Source organism: Coloeus monedula (genome assembly GCF_965178545.1).
Source record: "Coloeus monedula genome assembly, chromosome: 12".
In the NCBI taxonomy this organism is placed as follows: Eukaryota; Metazoa; Chordata; class Aves; order Passeriformes; family Corvidae; genus Coloeus; species Coloeus monedula.
In genome coordinates, this window is record NC_138792.1 from 9,139,984 (window position 1) to 9,161,994 (window position 22,011).

The following is a 22,011-nucleotide window of genomic DNA, read 5'->3' on the forward strand; positions in this document are numbered from 1 at the left end:
GGGGAGATCTTGTAGCCTTTCAGTACTTAAAGGGGGCTCATGAAGGAGGGAGAGCAACTTTTTACACGGGCAGATAAGACAAGAGGGAACTGTTTTAAACTAAGAGGAGAGACTTGGATTAGATATTAGTAAAAAATTCTTTAATGTAAGGGTGGTGAGGCACTGGCACAGGTTTCCTAGAGATGTGACTGCCCCATCCCTGAAAATGTCCAAGGCCAAGTTGATTGGAGCTTGGAGCAACCTGGGATAATGTAAAGTGTCCCTGCCCACGGCAGGGGTTTGGAACAAGATGATCTTTAAGGTCCCTTCGACTCCGAACTGGTCTGTGGCGTTATGCAGCGGCCCTGGCCGCGCTCTCTCGTGAGCTGCGGTGTCAGGCGGGCGGGCGGACGGGAGGCAGCAGAGCCGCGGAACCCGCGTCCCGCAGCGCCCGCCAGAACGGGGGGCCCGGCCCGGGGCCGCTCCCCGAGCCCGCCTCAGGCGGCGCGGGAGGCGCGCGCCCGGCCCCGTCCCGCGGAGGTATCGCGAGAGCCGCGCGGCGCGGGCCGGGCGGAGCCGCGCGGCGCGAGGGGCGGTGGGGCCGCCCCCGCCCCCCCGTGGCTCCGGCACCCGCCGAGCTCAACATGGACCCGGGCCCCGGCGAGGAGCCCCGCGCCTCCACATCCTCCGCCACGGCCGTCGCGCAGGAGCCCGGCGCCGAGGAGGTACCGCTCCGCTCCGGGGGGCCCCTGCGGGTGGTGGACCCTGGCCCGGTCGTCCCCTCCTGCAGCCGCTGCTCGGCCCGCGCAGCCCCGGCCGTGAGGCCGCCCGGGCTCCTCCGCCGCGGCCCGCGAGGGCCCTGCGGGTCGGCCCCGCCCGGACACACCCCCGCCCCCGTGCCTGCCCTTCGGCGTCGCCCTGTCAGCAGCCGCTGTCAGCGCGGTCCTGCGATGCCCGCGGCTCGGCTCTGCAGCCTGGGCACGGGGCTGGGGCCGCTGAGCCCGTGCGGATCCCCCGCCAGCCCCGCAGCCTGGGCGCTCCTGCAGGGCCCGTGTTCCGGCGCCCCCCGCCCTGCTGTTTCCTTCCCCGTACCCCCGGGAAAAGCTGTCCCGGAGCCGGGAGCTCCGCGGGCTCGGGGTGGGAGTGTCGCGGGGGCGGCCCGAAGTGTTCCCGGCTGACCCGGTCTGCCCCGGCTGCCCGGGCCTCCCCCTGCCCCGGCCTGGCTCGGATTGTGCCCTGATGCAGAATACATCCCTCGGAAGAACACGTATGGCTGCCAGCGGCCTCTCCTTAGTTTTTTGGGAGAAAGACACAAGGCATGTAGAAAGTGACGTATTCAGGTATCCTTGGAAACAGAACAAGATTTAACCTGAAGAATGAATCTTAGAAAAAACTTAGTAGGAATGAGGACCGTGCATCATATATTTATGATACTGGAGAAGATTGCTGAACTACTGATAACAGTGCATTCAGGTTTTTATGCCAGTTACTGAAAGTCCATTTTGCCTGTAATGAATGCTTGAAGCTTTATTTTATTATGTATACAAACAACTATGGTACACAGTGCAGTGTGATCCTGAACTTTCCTTGGTTACTCGAGGGAAAATGTTCAAGGACTATTTCTCTGTTGTATACAACTTACTCTGCAAAATTTTATGCACGTCAACTGTACAGTTACAGCATCTGCATTACAATGGCAGTCATGCAACCTGTTGTGCTCTGCTCCCCTCTCAATGTTTTACTTTATAAATAGTTTTTGTTGTACTACCAAAACAGTCTGACTGGCTATTGGGAATGTATTTCTAGTTTGTATATGTGAGTTAAACACAGAAGGAGTCCTTCTAATTATTCTTAGTGCATCTGTTCAGAGTTTTCAGTAGCACAAGTTACAAGAGTAAAGTCAGCTAAAGCAGCCGCAGTTCTTGTTCCCAGCTGTTTATTGAGGTGTTCGTGGGGGCTCCTCACTTTGGGACTGTTACACTTACTGCATGGAAATCTCTCAGGCTGATCTTGTGAACTGTATTTAGGATAGTTATTAGAGATTTTGAGGGATGAGAGATTTTTGTATCCTTGGAATACTCAGGATCTTTTGTAAGTGCTGCGTGGTTGTGTCAGTTGTAAATTTAAGAGTTGTTTAAATGACACCGGTTTTCAGGGGATTATTTAATCCTGAATGGAAATTGTTTCTAGAATAGAGAGAAATTGTTACTGGAGTTAAAAATGAAAGTACTTTCGCCGTGGTGAATTGCACTGAGGCTTCTGCTGTCCTGGTTCCTGACAAGTCAGTCCTCTAAGTGATGAAGATACATTGTGTAAAGTTTCTAGGGCAAAGCTCTCAGACTTCATGGAATATTTTAGTTTCTGTGTTGTATAAGGTACATGGTCCGGTTGTTAGGGGGAAATACTCATATCAAAATCTGGTAATTGTCAAGGTGTAGATTTTTGTAATTCAGAGCATTATGTAGAAGCAAGTTTGGGTATGATGCCTGTCCCTGTCTGGCACCACCAGCACAGAGCAGTACTTTAGTGAACCTGCAGCATATTCTCCCCCTTGTGATATGTGAGGAAGAGAAGGGGCACAGGAATGCATGTATCTTGGTTTTTTTTGTCTCTTTCACTGGCTTTTGATAATCTCCTGTTTTTTGTTTCTGATACTTTGCGGACCATCAATATTCAACAGAAACACTGCAATAAGAGTTGGGGGGGGTGGGGAACGTGTGTTTTCTCTTGAAAGGTAAAGTGTACCATGGGATTTTATTGTGCTGTGGCTGCAGTAATATGTCAGCTCATTGACTAATTCAGTGTGTTATTCAGAAATACTTCTTTCAGAATAAGTTTGATTTGTATGCTGCCGTAAGTTTTATCCTTCTGGGATAATCTGAGTAACAACAGAACTGGTATTGCAGCCATCTGCCTTGGGGCTTAGAAAACTATTACTGCATTGCAATATGCTTGGAAATCATACAGTTATAGGGGATTCCCACAACAGTGAGTTCTTCTGCTTGAAGAAACTTCATACTTACCTGAGGTAGACAGCTTTTTCCCCAGTAACACATATCTATCTAATTTATTTATAGGGCAAGTGAGGGAGATGCCTGAAAGGGCATTGATACCTTGTCAATTTGCTTTCATTTAAGGAATAGTTTGACACTAATTGAAGGACTGGACTTGATATTGGCAATGTCAGTCTCTCTTTTTGGAGTGTTTGTTGCGTAGTAATATAATGGAGGTGTGAATATACACGTATGTATGACCTGCTCTTTGGCATGTTGGGGTAACTTTGCTTTCTGAGATGAGCTGATTACCTGTATGATTGAAGAACATTTAAGTGAATAGAATATTTCTAATGCTACCTGTTTGCAACATTTGGCCTTGCAAAGGGAACTGATGCATTTATAAAATCATTAAGCTGTCAAACAGCTTCATTATACACTTAGTACTGTTCACCTCTGCAGAGAATTATGGCTTTGGGCCATACTTGAAACAGTAATCTCTGACTTCAGAAAATATTCCTCCCATTTGTGTGATTGCGCTTAAAAAAGAAGTTAGCATGTATATTTGTCAGTAACAGTTCTGAAATTTAATTGTAATGTTGCTTGACAGATTTTTAAATATTTGGTACATTTTGGCCTGGTTTTGCTACTTGACCCTGAATAGTTTAGATTATTATTTTAATTTAATGTATTTAATAATAATTTATAATTTAATCTGATACTCAAAGCACTTAAAGCAGTTTAATACTCTGCACTGTTACATTTTATGTAGACATGCACTCTGGCAGCTCCTTCCAGTTTATTCAGAGCTTTTCAAAAATATTTTTATAATTTAATGCATCTCAAAATAGATTTATTTTTTATTGTCACATTTCAAAGACCAATTAGGAAAATTTTCTTAAATTAAGGGGGAAAAATCTACCATTTCGTCATTTTTCCAGTATTGTAGTTGTGGAAAGCATGCTTTGAGCTTCACTGTTGAAGACAGATATGAATCTCATAAACTACAAAAGTCAGCCATTTTCGTTACAATTCCATAGATTTCTTCCATATAGAGTAAATAAGGTAGTTCTTCAGCAGTCTGAGAGTATACCATGGAGTTGTTGCTGCATGGATTGAATTGGTTGGTTGTGTCTCTCCCAGGTTCATGGCTCAGTGTAGTTAAGCTGTGTTTCCAATTCAGCTTGTGACTATTCATCTAGCAGTGAAAACAGACAAAATCCAAACAAAATGCAAGTGCCGGAAACTTACAGTTAGGAATCTGACATTTAGAGATCACATTTAATTTTTTAAAATATCTTTTCAAGATATTAAACTTAATTACGCATTTACAGTAATATCTCTGTGAAAGATTATTGTGCTCTTTTAGTAATTTCTTTCAATTTGGATCCTGCTTGTAGAGATTAACATGAGGATCTTTTAGTTCCATCATGGGCATGAGGTTTTGCTTTGGGTGAAATGATACAATTAATGCAGTCACTTCATTTTGAAATAATTATTTTTAAAAAATAGCATTCTTCTCTTGCAGTTTGTAGGTTTGTTTGTTTGATACATTTTGCTAAAAAAGTAAATAAAGAAACTGGTATTTATAAAATGTTTAACTTTTGAATTCCAGAAAAATGATCCCCCATTTCAACTCAAACTTCCTCCAAAGGCAGCTAGACCTGAAAAAGAAGTTGACCCAGAATATGAAGAGAAGATGGTAAGTGTTTTCATGACAAAACACACTGCAGCTTTTTATGGCAGTTGGTTGTTGGAACAGGATCAGCACAGTTACAAGGAGTTATTGCAGCCTGGATGTGTCAGAAAAGAAAAACAAATGAAGATTCATTTAAATGTCTAGGCCCATGTTGTGTTTCTCACAGTGACTAACAGGTGTTCAGTGAAGACAATGAGAGCAGAGGAGGAAGGTAGTGGTAGTTCTGTTAAATACTGTCCTATTCTTCCCAAGTATTTTTGTCTGCATAATTTTTGGAGTTGTAGCCTGTGGTTTTTATACTCAGTAGTTGTCAGTGGATTTTTGGTTTTGTGGTTTCTTTTTTAGTTATCCACACTCATCTGTGGTAAGGACTATTCAATGAGATTTTATATTTAGAACTCTCCCCATTTTGTTTTGAATCTGTCTCTGCCAGTTTTATTTGATGACCCCTTGGGTGATGCCAGAGGCATCCTTAAGCTGCTTCTTACTTAACTGAAATACTGAAGCTGCCGGTTTCTCTCATATAAAAACATAAGGTTTTAAATATTTAAATGCCCCATAATATGTGTGCCATAACAATGCAAAAGAGGATCTGTCCACAGGACCAGTGAAGGGAGCTTGTGATGCTGGAGAGGAGATGTAGCAGGGTAACTTCTGTGTTACAAAGGCAAAAACCAGTATGACATTGTAAGACTCCTTGAATGACATTTTTATTAAGTTCTTGGTTTAAGCTGGTACCTCTCTCTTATATTTTTTCTTAAAAGCTTTACTGTTAAATGGATGCCTAATAATTACAGTAGAGTCTGAAAGGATTGGGTATTACAGAAGTCAGGGAAGAATATAACTGTTAGACATAGGAAAATTGATACTTCCTTGTATGAATACCCAGTTCCTAGCCAAAGAGAAGACCCGCAGTGAATTTGTTCTTCAAAAATGAGTTTAGTAAACAGATAAACTTGTTTCACAGTAATACACGGTGAATTTACAGCTTTCCTAAATTACAATTTCAGTTCAGTTTTCCTAAGAGGCAAAGGAATTCGGTATAAAAAAAAAATCTACCTTTTATCAATTGTATAGTTGTGAGCTAGTCCTTTACTGTTTTATCAAAACATATTGCTTATACTAAGCCAATAATATTGCAGGCAGAAAAGTATACTGTGTCATTCAATATAGGTCCTTACCAACTATGATTATTTTGCCAAAACCATCATGTGTTATTTGTTAACTGTAAATCCTCTGAATGGATTTGTTTTTATTCTACTTCTCCCTTCTAGAATGCCTTTTTCTTAAAGGTTTTACTTGATGTTTACGTTTTATTCGGTTGTCAAGTTATTTAAAGAAATGGTCCAATAATGAATGCAAGGGGGGGAAAAGTGGTAATTTTTTTCTCCAGGAGATTCTTAGTGAGGATGTTCCTTTGCTGGTAAGTGGTGCACTGTTAAAAGAAACGCAGTGCCCCCGTGTGGCGAGATGCTGCATTGCATGCCAGGCTCATTCTTGCTGCTTTTTTCTTTGGTTGGTGATCCTGCTGTGGGAGACTTGCTTGTGTGTAAGGTCTGTGGGTCGAGTATTTCCTGCAAAGGCTACAATGCAGAACTACAGTTTCACTTCTGTCATTTATATCATAATATGTAAATGAGATCACATGGAAATTGCCTTACATGATACAGTGTTACATGATGCTTAGATTTGTCATAGAGAAACTGGTAACGATTGCATTCTGTTAGATAGAGTTTGCATTTTATCATATTTTTCTTTAAAATTGTGTAGCATCTTCTAAATGTAGAGAAGGCCACGTTTTGCTGTGTGAGTTAGTGAAGTGCATATGGCCCACTGAGATGGCAAAACCGAAATGCTTGAAATTTGAAATCTGACAGAAAAATTCACAAACTTGAGTGAAAGCAGTATTGAGCTGGTTCATCTATTACTTCAGAAATAATTCTAAAAGCAGAGCTACTGCACTGTTGTCTTTGATCAAATCCTGATAATCTTGAAGCTGATAAAAGTTTTGCCACTGACTTGAGCAAGGTTAGGATTTCATCCATTACTGTAAGTCATAACTTTAGTTTTGTCTTTATCTTCTGTAGACAGGCCATTAAAGCATCCCTTCACCACTGCTCGTGTGCCATGGAGCAGCTCCAGCTCTATTTCGCAATGCTTGTAGTCCTCTGAGTTGTCTAGCAGATGGTCTTGTCAGTCTTTCCTCATATAAGTTGTTCTCATGAGTGTCTGAATTCTGTTTCTTAACAATATGTTTTTATGAAGAAAACTTACCTATTTTTCCTATTTTTCTTTTTTTTTTTTTAATTCTCTTCCCCACTTTGGAAACTAGAAAGCAGATCGAGCAAAAAGGTTTGAGTTCCTCCTGAAGCAGACAGAACTTTTTGCACATTTTATTCAACCTGCAGCACAAAAATCACCAACGTCTCCACTGAAAGTCAAGCTGGGACGGCCACGGATGAAGAAAGATGAAAAACAGAGTTTGATTTCAGCTGGGGAGTATGTTTTTATTTTTATTTCTGGCTTCTTACAGTTTCAAACAACTTGGGCTTTTTAACATAATCTGTTTAGAGATAGAACATAGAAACTGTACTTTCAGTAAATCCAGAGCATTTCCTATTACTGGTGTATCAATTTTAAAAAAAAGCTTTGGTTTAAAAGCATCATCTGCTACATCAACATTAGTGTGACCTTGGACCAGAAATGCACTTTTAAAAGTTGCCTGATTCTTGCTATGTAAAATGCTTTGGTTTGTATTGTGGGGTGACTTTGGAGCACGAATTGAATTTCTTTTGTATGGTGTTGAACTAGAAGGTGCACTCCAGAAGTCCACCTGATATGACCCAGTTGCTAGTGGACAAGTCAGAGGGACCAGAGTGGGGCTAGACCAGGTTATAACAAGGCAATGTGCATGTAGTGGGGATGTTGGATCCTCAGCACCAGTTGTCCTGCTCCACTGGTCTGTCTGTGTTAGTATTGCAACAGAGCCTGCCTGTAGTGCCTCTGAGGGGTCTTGGAATAACAACTAGTTTTTGGAATGTTTGCAAAATGACATTCTAGTTTAAAAATTTAAATTTTTTAAAAATTGGAATACGTGATTTTTCTGAACATTGTAATTATCAAGTAATTGAGTCTAAGGCCACCACTGATATGTCTTGTATTTCTGTGTCACTCATTAAAGAGTGCCTCAGAGAACTCATGATATTGTCAGATTATAGTTATGACTCTGAAAGAGAGGGCTTCTTATCAACCTTTCTAATTAAAGCTGGAATGACTCCTAAGGAATAACATATTAACAGGATGAGGGTTTGGTCAGGATACCAGAGCATCCACATTGTGGGTCAGTGATTGCTTCTGTTGTAACTTGTCTTTGGAGCTTGTAGCAGTGTTTTGAAGTGATTTTGTTCACACATCAGTGCTGGGTTCTTCCTTTAGGTACCGTCACAGGCGCACAGAGCAGGAGGAGGATGAAGAGCTCTTGTCCGAGAGTCGGAAAACGTCCAATGTGTGTATTCGGTTTGAGGAGTCTCCTTCATGTAAGTATGGTGTTAACAGTTCTCTGATTGATTTCATGTAATTAAGATCTGAGCAGATTGCAATTAAAATTTTCTACTTAGAATTAGTATTTTTCTACTTAGAGGAATCTTACATTTACAGATGTGAAAGGAGGAACACTAAGAGATTATCAGGTTAGAGGTTTGAACTGGATGATCTCATTGTATGAAAATGGTGTTAATGGCATTCTGGCAGATGAAATGGTAAGCAGTAATCTTTTGGAATTTTTGTGGCAATTAATGAGCAAAATTCAGCATTTAAGTGCTTATTGTATTTCATGTATGTGCAGTAGTATGCTTCATTCTACAACAGTCTGATTTTTCAAATCTGGAATTGTAATGAAAGAAATTATTTTGCAAACATTTGTGTAGTTTGCTTTAAACATACGGCAGAATTATATATTAAGAAAATGGTTTGGAAGTATTTCTTTATGATATTTCACTTCAGCAGGTTTCTTTCCCCCCCTCTTTGTCAATGCAGGGGCTTGGTAAGACTCTGCAAACAATAGCTTTATTAGGCTATCTGAAGCATTACCGAAACATTCCTGGGCCACACATGGTCCTGGTTCCAAAATCAACTTTGCACAACTGGATGAATGAATTCAAGCGCTGGGTTCCATCCTTACGTGCTGTTTGCCTTATTGGAGATAAAGATGCCAGAGTAAGTGCTCTACATTTCAGAAATGTATGCATTATTTGGCAAAAAATGTCAGTTGGGTATGTGGAATTCTCCCTAAGCTACTTCCTTAATTACAGTATATTTTAGTAATCTTTAACTACATCAGAGTTGAAAATGCAAAATGTAATGCTTGTGACTATGAGGAAAACCTGAAAATCAGTAGATGAAATAATACACTCAATTAGATATAAGTACAACTATTTATGTGTTTTTCTATTGTCTTTCTGTTTGATTTTTGCACCTATTTTTTATCTCTCTTCCATATTTGCAATGTGACAGTGTGTACTCATTTTGCTTTATTGCACTCACTTTGTTACCTCTTTCTTCACCTTTTTTCAGGTGACTTTTTCCATTCTTTACTTGTATTTTATAAGCCTGCCTGGCCTTGTAACTAGGATTCTGTTGTAGAGCTTTCCATCAGTCATTGTAAAATAGATATGGAGTGTTTTTCTAACTTGAAGGAGATCAAGGAGCTGGATGTTTCTGTGGATTCTGTGGTTGCTCATGTGGATTGCATGGCTGCCTGTTACTGCTTGAGGATGGAAAGGCTCTAGAAAGGAAATAGGAGCTGACAGTGTGGCCAAGAAGGCCAGTGGCATCCTGGCCTGTACCAGCCATAGTGTGGCCAGCAGAACTAGGGCAGTGACTGTCCCCCTGTACTGGGCACTAGTGACATTGAGGTGCTGGGGTGTGTTCAGAGAAGGGAACAGAGCCGGGGAAGGGTCTGAACAAGGCTTAGGAGGAGCAGCTGAGGGAACTGGGCTTGTTTCTGTAAGTGATAGGACAAGAGGAAATGGCCTCACGTGCACCAGGGGAGACCTGTCTGCGTGGCTTTCCCATAGGGTGATATTCTTTCGTGTGAAAGGATTTATATGCCTTGATGTGTGCCTTGCAAAACAGAGATGGGACAGAGGAGAGAGATATTTGGGGAAGAGCAAAGATAGTTGGGAGTGGGCTATGTAAGTTGTTTTGAAACACTTTTGTGGATTGTATCTTTGGACAAGTTAATTTAGAAGGTTTTTCCCCTTTTGGTTGTATGTACTGTATTTGAATTAGAGAGAAATGATGCTGAAGAGCAAGTAGTTAATTTTGAATGGGAAATAAATTGTGTTTTGCTTAACTCCAGCTTTCTCTGTCCTTAAAGTACAAAGGATTGAAGGCTTTCGTTACAGTAACTTTCAGTTACTGAGAAGATGTTTCAGAGTCTTTTGTGTGCTAGTTTAGTGCATAAGTAATGGTGGTGGAGACAGCTTTCTCTGGATGCTATAAAAATTGTTCATATTTATAAATGTTCATTAATCCAGTTCTTCTGCTTTAGGCTGCATTTATCCGTGATGTTATGATGCCTGGTGAATGGGATGTTTGTGTTACATCATATGAAATGGTAATTAAAGAGAAATCAGTCTTCAAAAAATTTAACTGGAGGTACCTGGTAATTGATGAAGCCCACAGAATAAAGAATGAGAAGTCTAAGGTAAATTTGAAATTGTTTGATACTTTGAAATAAGTTCAAAACAAAAAGATTGCATCTGGTTTGAGCAGATTTTAAGTGTTAGGTGGGGTGTTTTTTTTAAAATAGAAGCAATAAGCTATTGGGTGGTAAATGTGAATTTCATAGGTAGCTCACTGTCTCTGAGTTTAATTGACATTGTTTTAGATTTCAAAAACTGATTCACTGTGCTTAAGTGTAGATGGTGTTGATAACTATGTTGTGTTTCCAGCTGTCAGAGATTGTACGTGAGTTCAAGACAACAAATCGATTGCTGCTTACGGGAACTCCTTTACAGAATAACCTCCATGAGCTGTGGGCATTACTCAATTTCCTTTTACCTGATGTCTTCAATTCTGCAGATGTAAGTTGATGTTTTTAGGTACAGTGTTGTTATTTTGATTCCCAGGCTGCTGTCAGTAGAAGAGAAGAATGATCAGCCTAGCAGGAGATGTATGTTGTGGAAGACCCAGGGTCGGGGGAAGCTCTGTGGCTTACTGAACTGTAGACTTCTTTTACTTCTTTTACCATTAACTAGGTGGACTTTTTACTCGACCTAGTTAAAACAGTGCATTCTGCTGGTGTAGTTGAGGCCTCAGACCAGTAATAGCAAATGTAATACTTTCAATAGCTCGAGCATTATGCAAAATTTGAGAAAGTGATGAAGTATCAAGAATATGAAGCATCCAAATAGGCATAAGCCTTTTTTAAATTTGGAATTTAAGTAATCTTTCTTCTCTTTGACTGTTTATGTTTCTTTGTGCTTGTATTACTTGCTTATGTTATTTTCACTCTGCTGTCCATCTCATTTACTTAAGGATTCAATTTGTTTGGTTTTTTTAACTTGTCCCATCATCACACAAGCACTAAAGGGGAGCACTTGGACCCTGCAGTGATGAGCATGGAAAATTGTTGTGAATTAAGCAGAGTATAATGGTATTTTGTCTGCAGAGTGATGTGGTTGACTCGAATGTTACAACATACCAGGGAGATGGCACAGAATTGCAGACTGATTTTTCTTTCATGGAAGTAATTTGTCTCAAGATTTATGCCACTCTCAGCTGGAATGAAAGAGAGTCAATATGTGTCTGTAAAAGTACTGATGATAAACTGTTCATACCAATTGTGCTGTTTCTTACCACAGGATTTTGACTCATGGTTTGACACTAAAAATTGTCTCGGTGATCAGAAGCTTGTAGAAAGACTTCATGCTGTAAGTAATTAAAGCTGTAATCACATGTCATCATTAACATGCACAGTGTAAAAAAGAAAAACATTATTTTCCCCTTCATCTCAAAGTTGAAACGATGAACATGAAGGTATTTAGTTACAGAAATGCCTAGCAGAATTTTCATGAATTAAGCATTGGAGCTTCCTATCATAGATACTACTTTTTGTGTGTTACTATTTAAAGCAGACAAAATCTGAACATAAAATATGAAAATGAAGAATTGTGAGATCTTTTTGAAGCCATTTATTATTGTGAATAGTGCACTGATACATGTCATGCTAGTCTGAATAAAGGTTTGCCTTTACCTTTGTTCTACTGTGCATGAGATAAGACATTTTTTGTCTTACAGTAGCAAAAGAAATCAGAGAAACTACAATATACATTGCTGATATTTAAAATATTGGTGTGCTTTGTCCCTGCTAGTGGAAATGAAACAGGTCTTATGTTAAACAGGATTAGATTTTATAAACTTACGGGTTTGGCCCCTGCTTAAGATAACAACTGGGATGATTATGGCAAACCTTTATAGATACACATATTTATGTCTGAGTTTAGTCATTGCTGGACAACTTTGTTTTGCAGAATTTAGCAGAATTTTTCTCATGGAGTCACTATGACAGCAATAGATACTGATTAGTTCTGAATAAATATCAGATAATTGAATCTGTTAACTTTGTATGTGAGGCAGTCAATTTTATACATTTATCTATGTAAAACATCTTAATTTGTGTAGGTTTTGAAGCCATTTCTCTTACGTCGCATAAAAGGTGAAGTAGAAAAGAGTTTGCCTCCAAAGAAGGAAGTAAAAATTTATCTTGGGCTCAGCAAAATGCAGAGAGAATGGTGAGTTATTTACATCAAAGTAAGATTCTTTTCTGATTGTCTTGGTTTGAAAGACAGGTGTCTGCCTAGGAAGGCAGGAGTCTCCCTTGGAATGGAAGAAAAAAAATTGCAACCCCCCTTCCCTCCGAATTATTATAATTTTGAAATTAAGGGGCTTTCAGACAAAGATATGAGGAACAGGAGTAACAGTTCTTTACTATTATATATCTATATGTGTATAACCAGTGAAACAAACAACAATAACTATGGCAGTAACAGCAAACAATCCCAAACCCAGTCCCAGCCTTCTCGGCTGTCGGGCCCTTTCCCCTCGGGTGCAGTTCCGCTCGCAGCCGGCAGGGGCGCTGGCGGCTCCCGGTGAGCAGGGCAGGTGCGATGGTTCCCCCGCGGCTGCAGGGGGCGCTCCGGAGCGAGCTCGGGGAGCACGCGGCACTGGCGGCCTGGGATCCCGGGAAGGGATGGAACAAAGGCTTCACAAACTCCTGGGCAGCCGATCCTGGTGTCCGGCCGGACCCTCAGGAACAGCAGGCTGGAACGGCAGGGACGAGCACAAATCCCGGATGGCAGATGAGATGTATGGAACTCCGGAGCTGCGGTGGGAACCCCCGGAGGTCTGGGCAGGCAGGGTGTGCGGGGCTACAGAGTAGTGAGGGCTCGAAGCAACAGCGGGGGCAGGGCAGCCACAGCCCGGCTCCCAGCGGGGCAGGGAAAGGCGAGCTTGGGAAGCCCTGGGGTCTCTCCGGTAGAAGGAAGGCAGCCGAAAACGCCAGGAACTGGCTGCCCACACCCCCAGGTGAAAGAGAGTAGCAAGATGCACCCCACCGCTATGGCCAGGTCTTTTGTTTTTCTTAAGCACCCAGTAATTTGTCCCCTGGCAACATGTATGGGGAAAGTTCCTTTAAGAGAAAAAGAAAACAGGAGGAGAGCTAAAACCCCAACAGATAAACACTATAGCTTTTCACACTAATTTTTTTTCTTATAGTTGCATGTTAAGACAGGGAAACTTATTTATAGCTGTCTTTGGGGCTTTTTAAAAAATGCACAAGTTTCAAAGAGCTCAGGAAGGGTAATGAAAAGAGCTGGGAGGAAGAAAGCAGAAACTTTTTTCCTTCCTTAAGTTTATTTGAAAGAATGTATATGCCTCCTAAGCTTCCTCCTTTGATCCAAGTATGTATGCACCAAAAAGCCTTACCTGAAATTAAAATAAAACCTTATTTTAGTAAGGTACATACCCAGAAGAACGTGAGACAAGAAGCCAGGTCAGTTGTAGCAGTTTCTGTCAAATAAGTGATATTTTTTTAATCCACTTTGTACTACTAAAATGAAAGTGTAAAATAATCCAGTGAATGACAGATCATTGTCTCTCACAGAGAGATTCCCTTTCATGTTTAGACATGGATTTATAAAGCCTTATTATCAGTTAGATGTTTTTGCCAACTTTCATAATATAGCTCAATGTTATATAAATGACTCCCACATCCAAAAATAAGTAATTGGGATATTGCAGGGGTTCATTCGTGTACTAAATGTCAAATAAAAACCGGAAAGTTGTTCAAAACTGCCCTTAAAACCTCAGGTATACCAGGATCCTGATGAAAGATATTGATATCCTGAATTCAGCTGGGAAAATGGATAAGATGCGTCTGCTGAATATTCTGATGCAGCTGCGGAAGTGCTGTAACCATCCTTACCTGTTTGATGGTGCTGAGCCAGGCCCTCCTTACACCACTGACACTCATCTCATCACCAACAGTGGTAAAATGTTAGTTCTGGATAAGCTGCTGGCAAAACTCAGAGAGCAGGGTGAGTACTGTTCATGGACAGCAGTAATCTGAATGCTCCTTGTAAGTTAAATTATCTTTCAAAAATAGCCTTTCCTGCAGCAAATGTATTCATTACTTTCTGTGAGGTTTTTGTGGAAAATGAATTTTCTGTAGATCTTAACACATGAAGAGAAAGAAATTTTATGGAAATGATGAGTAAGACGAAAAATACGGAGAAGTAGAAGGAAAGGAAGAGTAGAGCCTCCCTTCTCCTTTCTGTAAGAAAATTTCTGATGATAGGATTATTTTGTCTGTGCACATCAGTCATCACCCAATTTCCTTGTGATGGCTTGAAGTGTTATCTTTCTTTGGTTATGTATTTCTCCTGTATAATTTATCAAATAATATTCTCGAGTAGTCAAATCACTACCAGGAAAGTAACTTGAGAAGAAAGAGTTACTTAAATTAGACATAGTACAGAATATTTCACATAAATTCTCAGTCATACTCTGTAGTAGCTCTGTGATAAGATCAATGTGAAAATATAAAATGAACGTTGGAACATTCTGTGTTCTGTCAGGTTCCAGAGTTCTGCTGTTCAGTCAGATGACTCGCTTGCTGGATATTTTGGAAGACTATTGCATGTGGCGTGGGTATGAGTACTGCAGACTTGATGGGCAGACACCACATGAGGAAAGAGAGGTGGGAAAGCTGTATGCAAACAAGAAATGCCTTTGGTTTACACATTAGATTAATAAGTTATTACTTACATATATGTATGTAGCTGCATCATTGTTTAAAGTAAAGCAGAAATGCTACAGTTTTTAAAAGGCTGCCAAGGGTATGTTTTTCTTAACCAAAGTCCACAGTACATTTCATTTGTTCCTCAGCTAAATGAAAAACACAATATGTTGTGGAGTCAGTATGGATTTTCTCACCTGTCCAAACATACAGTTTCTTACTTTGATAAAATTCTTTTTTATATGGAAATTGTGTAAATTTAAAAGAAATTTAGTTGGAAAGCCACCAACATACTGGAAACTTGTGTGAAAGATCTGATACTTTAGTGACACCTTTTTTTTTTCTTTCAGGAAGCAATTGACACATTTAATGCTCCCAACAGCAGTAAATTCATTTTCATGCTGAGTACCAGAGCTGGAGGTCTTGGAATTAATTTGGCAACTGCTGATGTGGTTATTCTCTATGATTCAGATTGGAACCCTCAAGTAGATCTGCAAGCCATGGTGAGCTAGTTCTCTAATACACATTTGTTTGTTTAAGTTGTCAGTGTTGTATTTTGTATAACTGTTTTCAGAACTTGCATTTTTGTTATTTTTCTTTACTTTTTGTATACATAAGACAATACCAAGAAACTAAAGAATTGAATAAAAAGGGCATGACCAGAATTTGTGGAGGAAACTGTAGATTTTTGTCTGTAAATATTTGTCATCATTATTTTCATAATGGCAGATTACTTCTGTCAAAATACTGTATTAATATTGTTAATGGAATTATAGAATTATTCTTAATACTGTCTTTTCAGAAGAGAACAGCAAATGAATAATGGAGGACTGTTTGCAAAATAATAACAAATAATTAGAAGCATGCAGTCTTATAGTCCCCTCATTTGGGGAGTTTATGCTTTTGCTTTTTGTTTGTGCATAAGCATAAAAGCATTTGGTGGTGATGCTGGGGGGAAGAGGGTTACCTTTGGGTTAAACCTACTAAAATATTCTCTTTCTGAGTGCTGAATGTAAAAAAAATAGATTCTGTAATTTGTTTCGTGTGGAATAAAACTCATGTGATCCTTCTTGCATGGTTGGGAGGGTGGGTATTTGTTCAGTGGTTTGTAATTTAAAATTTTCTTTTAATGCACTTAAACACATCAAATATTTAATATGAATGGCTTATCCTTTTGATATGCATGCTTATTGCCAATAGTAGACCAACTTCCTGGAAACTTGTGTGATTTGTGACCTTCAGTAGGGTTTTCAGGAAGAAATTAGTATTATGCAGGAGAATAAAAGATTTAGCAACTTGTATTTAAAGGACAGTCAGAAAATCCTGGTACCTACAGCTTAGAAGGCAGCTGTTTAACTTCTTTTTCTTCAAAAGGACATTTTCCAGAGAGGATAAACACAAGTTTTGTTACAAGTGAGTGTAGTGTGTCAGTCATAAACCTCATTTGCTGGCTTGGGACAAGCACAGTGTTGGAGCTGTGGCTCCAGGAACTCTGCAAATGGAATTAATGTGCTCAAGCCAGGGATACAGAAGTTTCAGTACCTGTGTCAAGTGAAAGTATTCATTTGAAAGCAGTACAAGTGTATGCATGTATGTGGTGTTGTACCTGCACTTCCCAGCTGTAGTCTGGACAGACATTCAGTTATCTTCGTTTACAATGAGGAAGATGCATTTATTGCTACGGAATGACTCAAACTTTAGAAGTGTAATAGCCAGGTATAAGTGAATATTAGAATACTGGTTTTACAGTGTTCCGTGCCCTTGAATAGTCAAGGGACCAAGAAGTACAATGCTAGTTTGAGGCTGCTGTTTCTGCAAGCTAACTGTCTATTGCTTGTGAGTTCTTGTTGCTGAACACTCATTGATTTATGTTTGTTAGGATCGTGCGCATCGTATTGGTCAAAAGAAACCAGTACGGGTGTTTCGACTTATCACTGATAATACTGTTGAAGAGAGGATTGTAGAAAGAGCTGAAATAAAACTGAGGCTGGACTCTATAGTTATACAACAAGGTATCAACTGCTATATATGTTTGTCTGCAACAGAATTGTTCAGTCCCTTAAAGTGTGGTTAAATAACTGTACAAATGTACAGCGTTAAACAAAGCAGGCCTTGTGTATAATAGCAGTGTACTAAGTCAACCTAATGTGAACAAAGTATTCACTTGTTCAGCTGAATTATTTTTAAATTCTGTTTTCCTGATTAATGTAGACATAGAGTTACAGTAGGAGTCTAAATGAGGGAAGTAAACTACAGCTGAATAGATGTTACTTGGTTTTGTGTTACGTTAAAAAGAAAAAAAAGAAAATCAGGTATGTTCCCTGGCAGTTAAAATAATTATATACATATGCTTGCTGCCACATAAGAGTTAACTGACAACAAAAAACCTTTGTCTATTTTTGTTTAGAAGCTCTTAGAAGAATAGTTTGTCAAAAACTAAGGTACTCAAGCTTAGTTTTTAGGGTTGTTCGTACTTACAAAGGGTGGGCTACTGAAAGGATGATGGTCAAAATTTTGATAGCATGAGAAGAAATGAGATAGGATAAGTGAAATTTTGGAGTAGAAATTCAAATTTTGGGAAAAATAATCAGAAAATTGGGTTGAAATCAGTGAACTGGGTGTTGAAAATATCAAGTACTTCTTAGTGGTTATTACAGAATACTTTGTAATTTTTCATCCTGAGATAAGATTGTGATCTTAAAAGTTCAGCTAACTTTGTAAGAATAAGATCTTAAATGTAAAACTTGGATTATCTGAATGTGAAACATTTTTTTGTTACGGCTTGAGTCAAAGTTGTTTTTTTTATTTTCCCCAAAGTTCCTGACTTCCATTTATCCTCATCTCGAGTGAAATGTATTTTTTTGTGTGGTTGTTCTGTTTTTCCTTTCCTTTTCTGTCAGTGAAGTAAAAAAATCCACTGTTTGCATTGTCCTACTAGAACTCCCATATTATAACTTTCAACACATTTCTTGTGATTGTAGGAAGGCTCATAGACCAACAGTCCAACAAACTGGCAAAAGATGAAATGCTGCAGATGATCCGGCATGGAGCCACGCATGTGTTTGCTTCCAAAGACAGTGAGCTGACAGAAGAAGATATAACCACTATTTTAGAAAGAGGTGAAAAGAAGGTTAGAGAACTGTTTCATATGGAATGCAAAATATATATGCACAAAATGGAATGAGATCTGATGATGTAAATCCATTATTACTTTACCATTTGTGCAGATTTTATATCTTGTGAAAGTTTTGAAGGAGTAGAATTAGTGATTATAATTATATTCAAGGTTCATGCTCTGTGCATCATATCTAAGCACTGCTTATTTTGTTGTGTTTTAGAAAAATGTAAATTTAATGCCAACAATTCTGAGAGACACAAAATCTTTATGGAACTTCATTAGGGAATAGATGGCTCTGTGAAAAAATGAACTGCCATTTCAGCTCCAGAGAGATGGGCATAAATTTAATTTAAATTTTAAACTTAAATTCTACGGTTGTAGGACTACATCCCAACATAATATATTTAGTTTAATGGGGAGTCTTGAAGTTAAATTGCTGTAAATTGAAAAGGACAGTGGGTATCTCCTTTTAGAAGAAAATGTAAATAAAAGTTGAAATCGGAAAAAGATGTTGAGAATGTTGTAGTAATGATGAAAGCTGTTTTTTTTCAGAAAAGATAAAACAGCTTGAGTGAGCCTAAAAGTATCTTCTTCTCTTTTTAGACAGCTGAAATGAATGAACGATTGCAGAAAATGGGAGAGAGTTCCCTACGAAATTTTACTATGGACACAGAGATGAGCTTATACAACTTTGAAGGTGAAGATTACAGAGAAAAACAAAAGGTAATTTTTCATAGTGTTTAAGAGTTCAGTTTAGAGGTGCAAGCATAAAAGCCACACTATAATTGTTATGACTATGAAGGTTGTTCTAGAGAAGTAAGGAGCTATTGAAAAATTCATTTGGCTCTGCCCAAGCATTAATATTCTGAAATTTTGTTAAACTAGCTTTCAGCCCCACTGTTTTTTCATGGTAAAATCTGATAATATTGCTCAGGTGTTACCCCTTTTGCAGCAAAACCACTGTGTTGCATCCTACTGTACTGCTGCAGTCAGTATTATTTTGCTATCACATAACTGAGGGGAAAATACAGGCCTGACAATGACTTTTAATGTGGATCTTGGACTTGAGTCTGTTTTTGCAGTGAAGGTTTTAGTCACAAGCATTAATTTGAACTGTTTGTACATTGATTTTACCCAATAATAGAAGGATCATCCCTACAAAGAGGTATTACTCAATCCCACAATGTTCCCTCTGCATCTCTGTTTTGTACAAGATCTGTAGTGAAGATATCCTTAAGGTCTTACCTGGAATCAGATATGTGAGTTCTTACTTGTTACCTACAAAATGCCCTTCTAACTCAGGTTTTTAATTGATTTTGAAGAAGCATCTAGAAAAATAAATTGTTTGGTGAGAATATAGTACAGTGTGTAGGTATATACATAAAATTCTTTGTGTTGATAATTTCATTACGAGAATTAAGTGCAGCATAGTATGAAATACACTTTAGTAACTTCAAGGATTTAGTTAAGATTAATTGACTGCTAATGGATTTTTTGTCTGTGTTGTAGCCTTTAGAGAGGTTATTCATTGTGATATTTAGAGAAGAAGCAATTTATTCATATCACAAGAAATTAGAGAATTCAGAGCCCAAGTCCTCAGCCCTTCCATTGTGTTTTGGTAGATGGAATCATAACCCTACTCAGGTGTCTGAAATACTTAGAATACTGTAAAAAAAATAGTTTCTTGCCACTGCACTGCCTTACTTATTATCTTTTATGTGCTTAAATACTTGTTATAATAAGCTGTCATTTCTAGCTTATTTTTGAGCTCTATTGTAGAGTGTCCAAATTATTGAGCACAATCATTAGATTTGCTGTGCAAAAATACATTCCTGTTTTGCAATGCCATATTAGTCATTATTCTTGTGACTTTAGGGAAGCAGACAGTTACTTTAGTAGTTTTTTATTCTGTTCTGTGTTAAGCTGAGCATGATGGAATGGATTGAGCCTCCAAAAAGAGAACGCAAAGCCAATTATGCAGTGGATGCTTATTTCAGAGAAGCCCTACGTGTCAGTGAACCAAAAGTCCCCAAGGTAAGAAGTTGGCAAGTATGGAGTGTTTTTATGTCATTCTTTTGGTCCTTCTTTCCCATGCTGCATCCCCTGCTCTACCCCAATATATTTACAAAGTCGTAGGTTGCCACTGCTCTGAATTATGGTAGTTTACTTGCAGAAAAGTTAAGCTTCTATCATGTTGATGTGTCTGTATGTTTCTGAAGGCTCCACGACCTCCAAAACAACCAAATATTCAGGATTTTCAGTTTTTCCCACCACGGTTATTTGAACTTCTGGAAAAAGAAATTCTGTATTACCGTAAGACTATAGGATATAAGGTAATGCATTTTTCTTCTTTTCAAACCAGTGAAATGTATTTGTATTCCTTTTTGTAAATTCGTTGCAACCTTGACTTGTCAATTTACTGTGAAAGAAATGGCTTAAAGCCTCTATTCTTCTGTTTCTGTTCCACTGAGGAGCAGAAAAAGTAATCTGTCATTCTTTCCTTCACTAAAAATTCCATATCTGTGTAGCTTTGTGTTTTGTGGTGTATTCCTAACGATAAAATAGAGTAGGAAAGACAGTTGTGATGCTTCATATACTCAAAACCAAATGTGTGACATGTGGTCTAAGGTGAGGAAAATTTGGCTAATATAAGGTCACCTTCCAGGGTATGATGTTTTTAGTAAAAACTTTTGTATGTCTTATTTAGAAAATACCTTCATATCAACACAAAGTCACTATTCTCTTAAGTAAAATGACATCGATTTTCCTTGGATTTTGCTGGGATATAAGAGGTTTAAAGGTGTGGAGAAGTCTAAATGTATTACTACTACAAAAAGGGAGACAACAGACTTCTCTCTTTTCCTTTTTTTTCCCTTCCTACTGTGCCTTAGCTGAATTTCTCCCTTTTCCCTGCTGACATTACTGGACAAGCAGTGAACAGATTCTGTTTTAATGTTGTGATCCTTACTTGGACCAGAATAGATTGAATAAACCAAATGGATTCCCTACTTCCAGCCAGACATGTCTGTAACTTGCTTTAAAAAGTCCCAGGTTTCATGACAGTTTACAGCAAGAAAAAATCACCTATAAAATGTGTTGGAGAATATAAAATTGTCATACAAAGCAACAGATAGAAAATTGGTGCTGCCAGACAGTAGAATTAATGTTAGCAAAATGTATTTTTAAGAAAAAGCAGAAGGTATCTTAGAATCTTGTTTGCAGCCAAAAGAATTTCATGGGGATGGCAGATAGAATTAAGTTAAGTATGTAATTAGTTTAGGGAAAAAATTTATTCAATTAATGCTCCAACAAAGAAGGATGGGAGAATTGCTAATGTTGACAATATGAGTGTAAAAAGAGGTGTTTCAGCCCTGTTACGGAAACCTGTCAGACTGGAAAGGTCGAACATGAATAGTTGTTATCTTAAAAAGTTAGTTTGACTGTTTACTGGTGGTGAAAGTGATAAATATAATTAAATTTGTTTTGCTTTGAAATGGAAATATGAGTATTGCTCTTTCAATCTGAAGAGAGTTTATTATTAAAACTGAAAACTGCCATAAAGAGTATCAGAAGGTATCCAATAGGCAGAGACCAAGCTTTATGTGTCAGTCTTAATTTAAACCAGTAAAGTCAAGAAGATTTCTTATATATTAAAACTAGCTAAACACTTCCACTACCTTTTGCTGCAGAAATACGTAAGGTCTACTAAACCTTTACTGAATACTGGTTTCTGACTTGTTTGCTGTTATGTGCAGTGGAATTGGAATACAGTTGAAAGGTCACAAATATTAAATTGGTCAGTGTGGAGAGGGACAGATCAAATGTTGCTTGTCCTTGTTTACATTGTGTTGTGTGTCTGGTCCTTCTTTGGCAGCGTGCATGGCTTTATAGTAAACCTGGCAGAACTTAGTGTTTCGCTGTA

The 22,011-nt window shown here is 38.9% G+C and overlaps 1 protein-coding gene across 3 annotated transcripts in view; it reads left to right on the top strand.

Moving 5' to 3' along the window:
- Positions 1 to 574: 574 nt before the first annotated feature.
- LOC309577620 (putative global transcription activator SNF2L1) overlaps positions 575 to 22,011 on the top strand; it is a 34,631-nt gene continuing 13,194 nt past the window's right edge. For all 3 annotated transcript variants that reach the window (XM_082289760.1, XM_082289761.1, XM_082289759.1), the window contains exons 1-18: positions 575 to 704; positions 4,588 to 4,674; positions 7,004 to 7,170; positions 8,107 to 8,207; positions 8,329 to 8,429; positions 8,707 to 8,886; positions 10,223 to 10,378; positions 10,626 to 10,757; positions 11,538 to 11,606; positions 12,358 to 12,467; positions 14,044 to 14,270; positions 14,811 to 14,932; positions 15,322 to 15,474; positions 16,851 to 16,983; positions 17,953 to 18,101; positions 18,693 to 18,812; positions 20,013 to 20,123; positions 20,309 to 20,422. In XM_082289760.1, the coding sequence (XP_082145886.1) occupies positions 624 to 704; positions 4,588 to 4,674; positions 7,004 to 7,170; positions 8,107 to 8,207; positions 8,329 to 8,429; positions 8,707 to 8,886; positions 10,223 to 10,378; positions 10,626 to 10,757; positions 11,538 to 11,606; positions 12,358 to 12,467; positions 14,044 to 14,270; positions 14,811 to 14,932; positions 15,322 to 15,474; positions 16,851 to 16,983; positions 17,953 to 18,101; positions 18,693 to 18,812; positions 20,013 to 20,123; positions 20,309 to 20,422 (2,313 nt within the window). In that variant the 5' untranslated portion in view covers positions 575 to 623. The remainder of the gene's footprint in view (positions 705 to 4,587; positions 4,675 to 7,003; positions 7,171 to 8,106; positions 8,208 to 8,328; positions 8,430 to 8,706; positions 8,887 to 10,222; positions 10,379 to 10,625; positions 10,758 to 11,537; positions 11,607 to 12,357; positions 12,468 to 14,043; positions 14,271 to 14,810; positions 14,933 to 15,321; positions 15,475 to 16,850; positions 16,984 to 17,952; positions 18,102 to 18,692; positions 18,813 to 20,012; positions 20,124 to 20,308; positions 20,423 to 22,011) is intronic.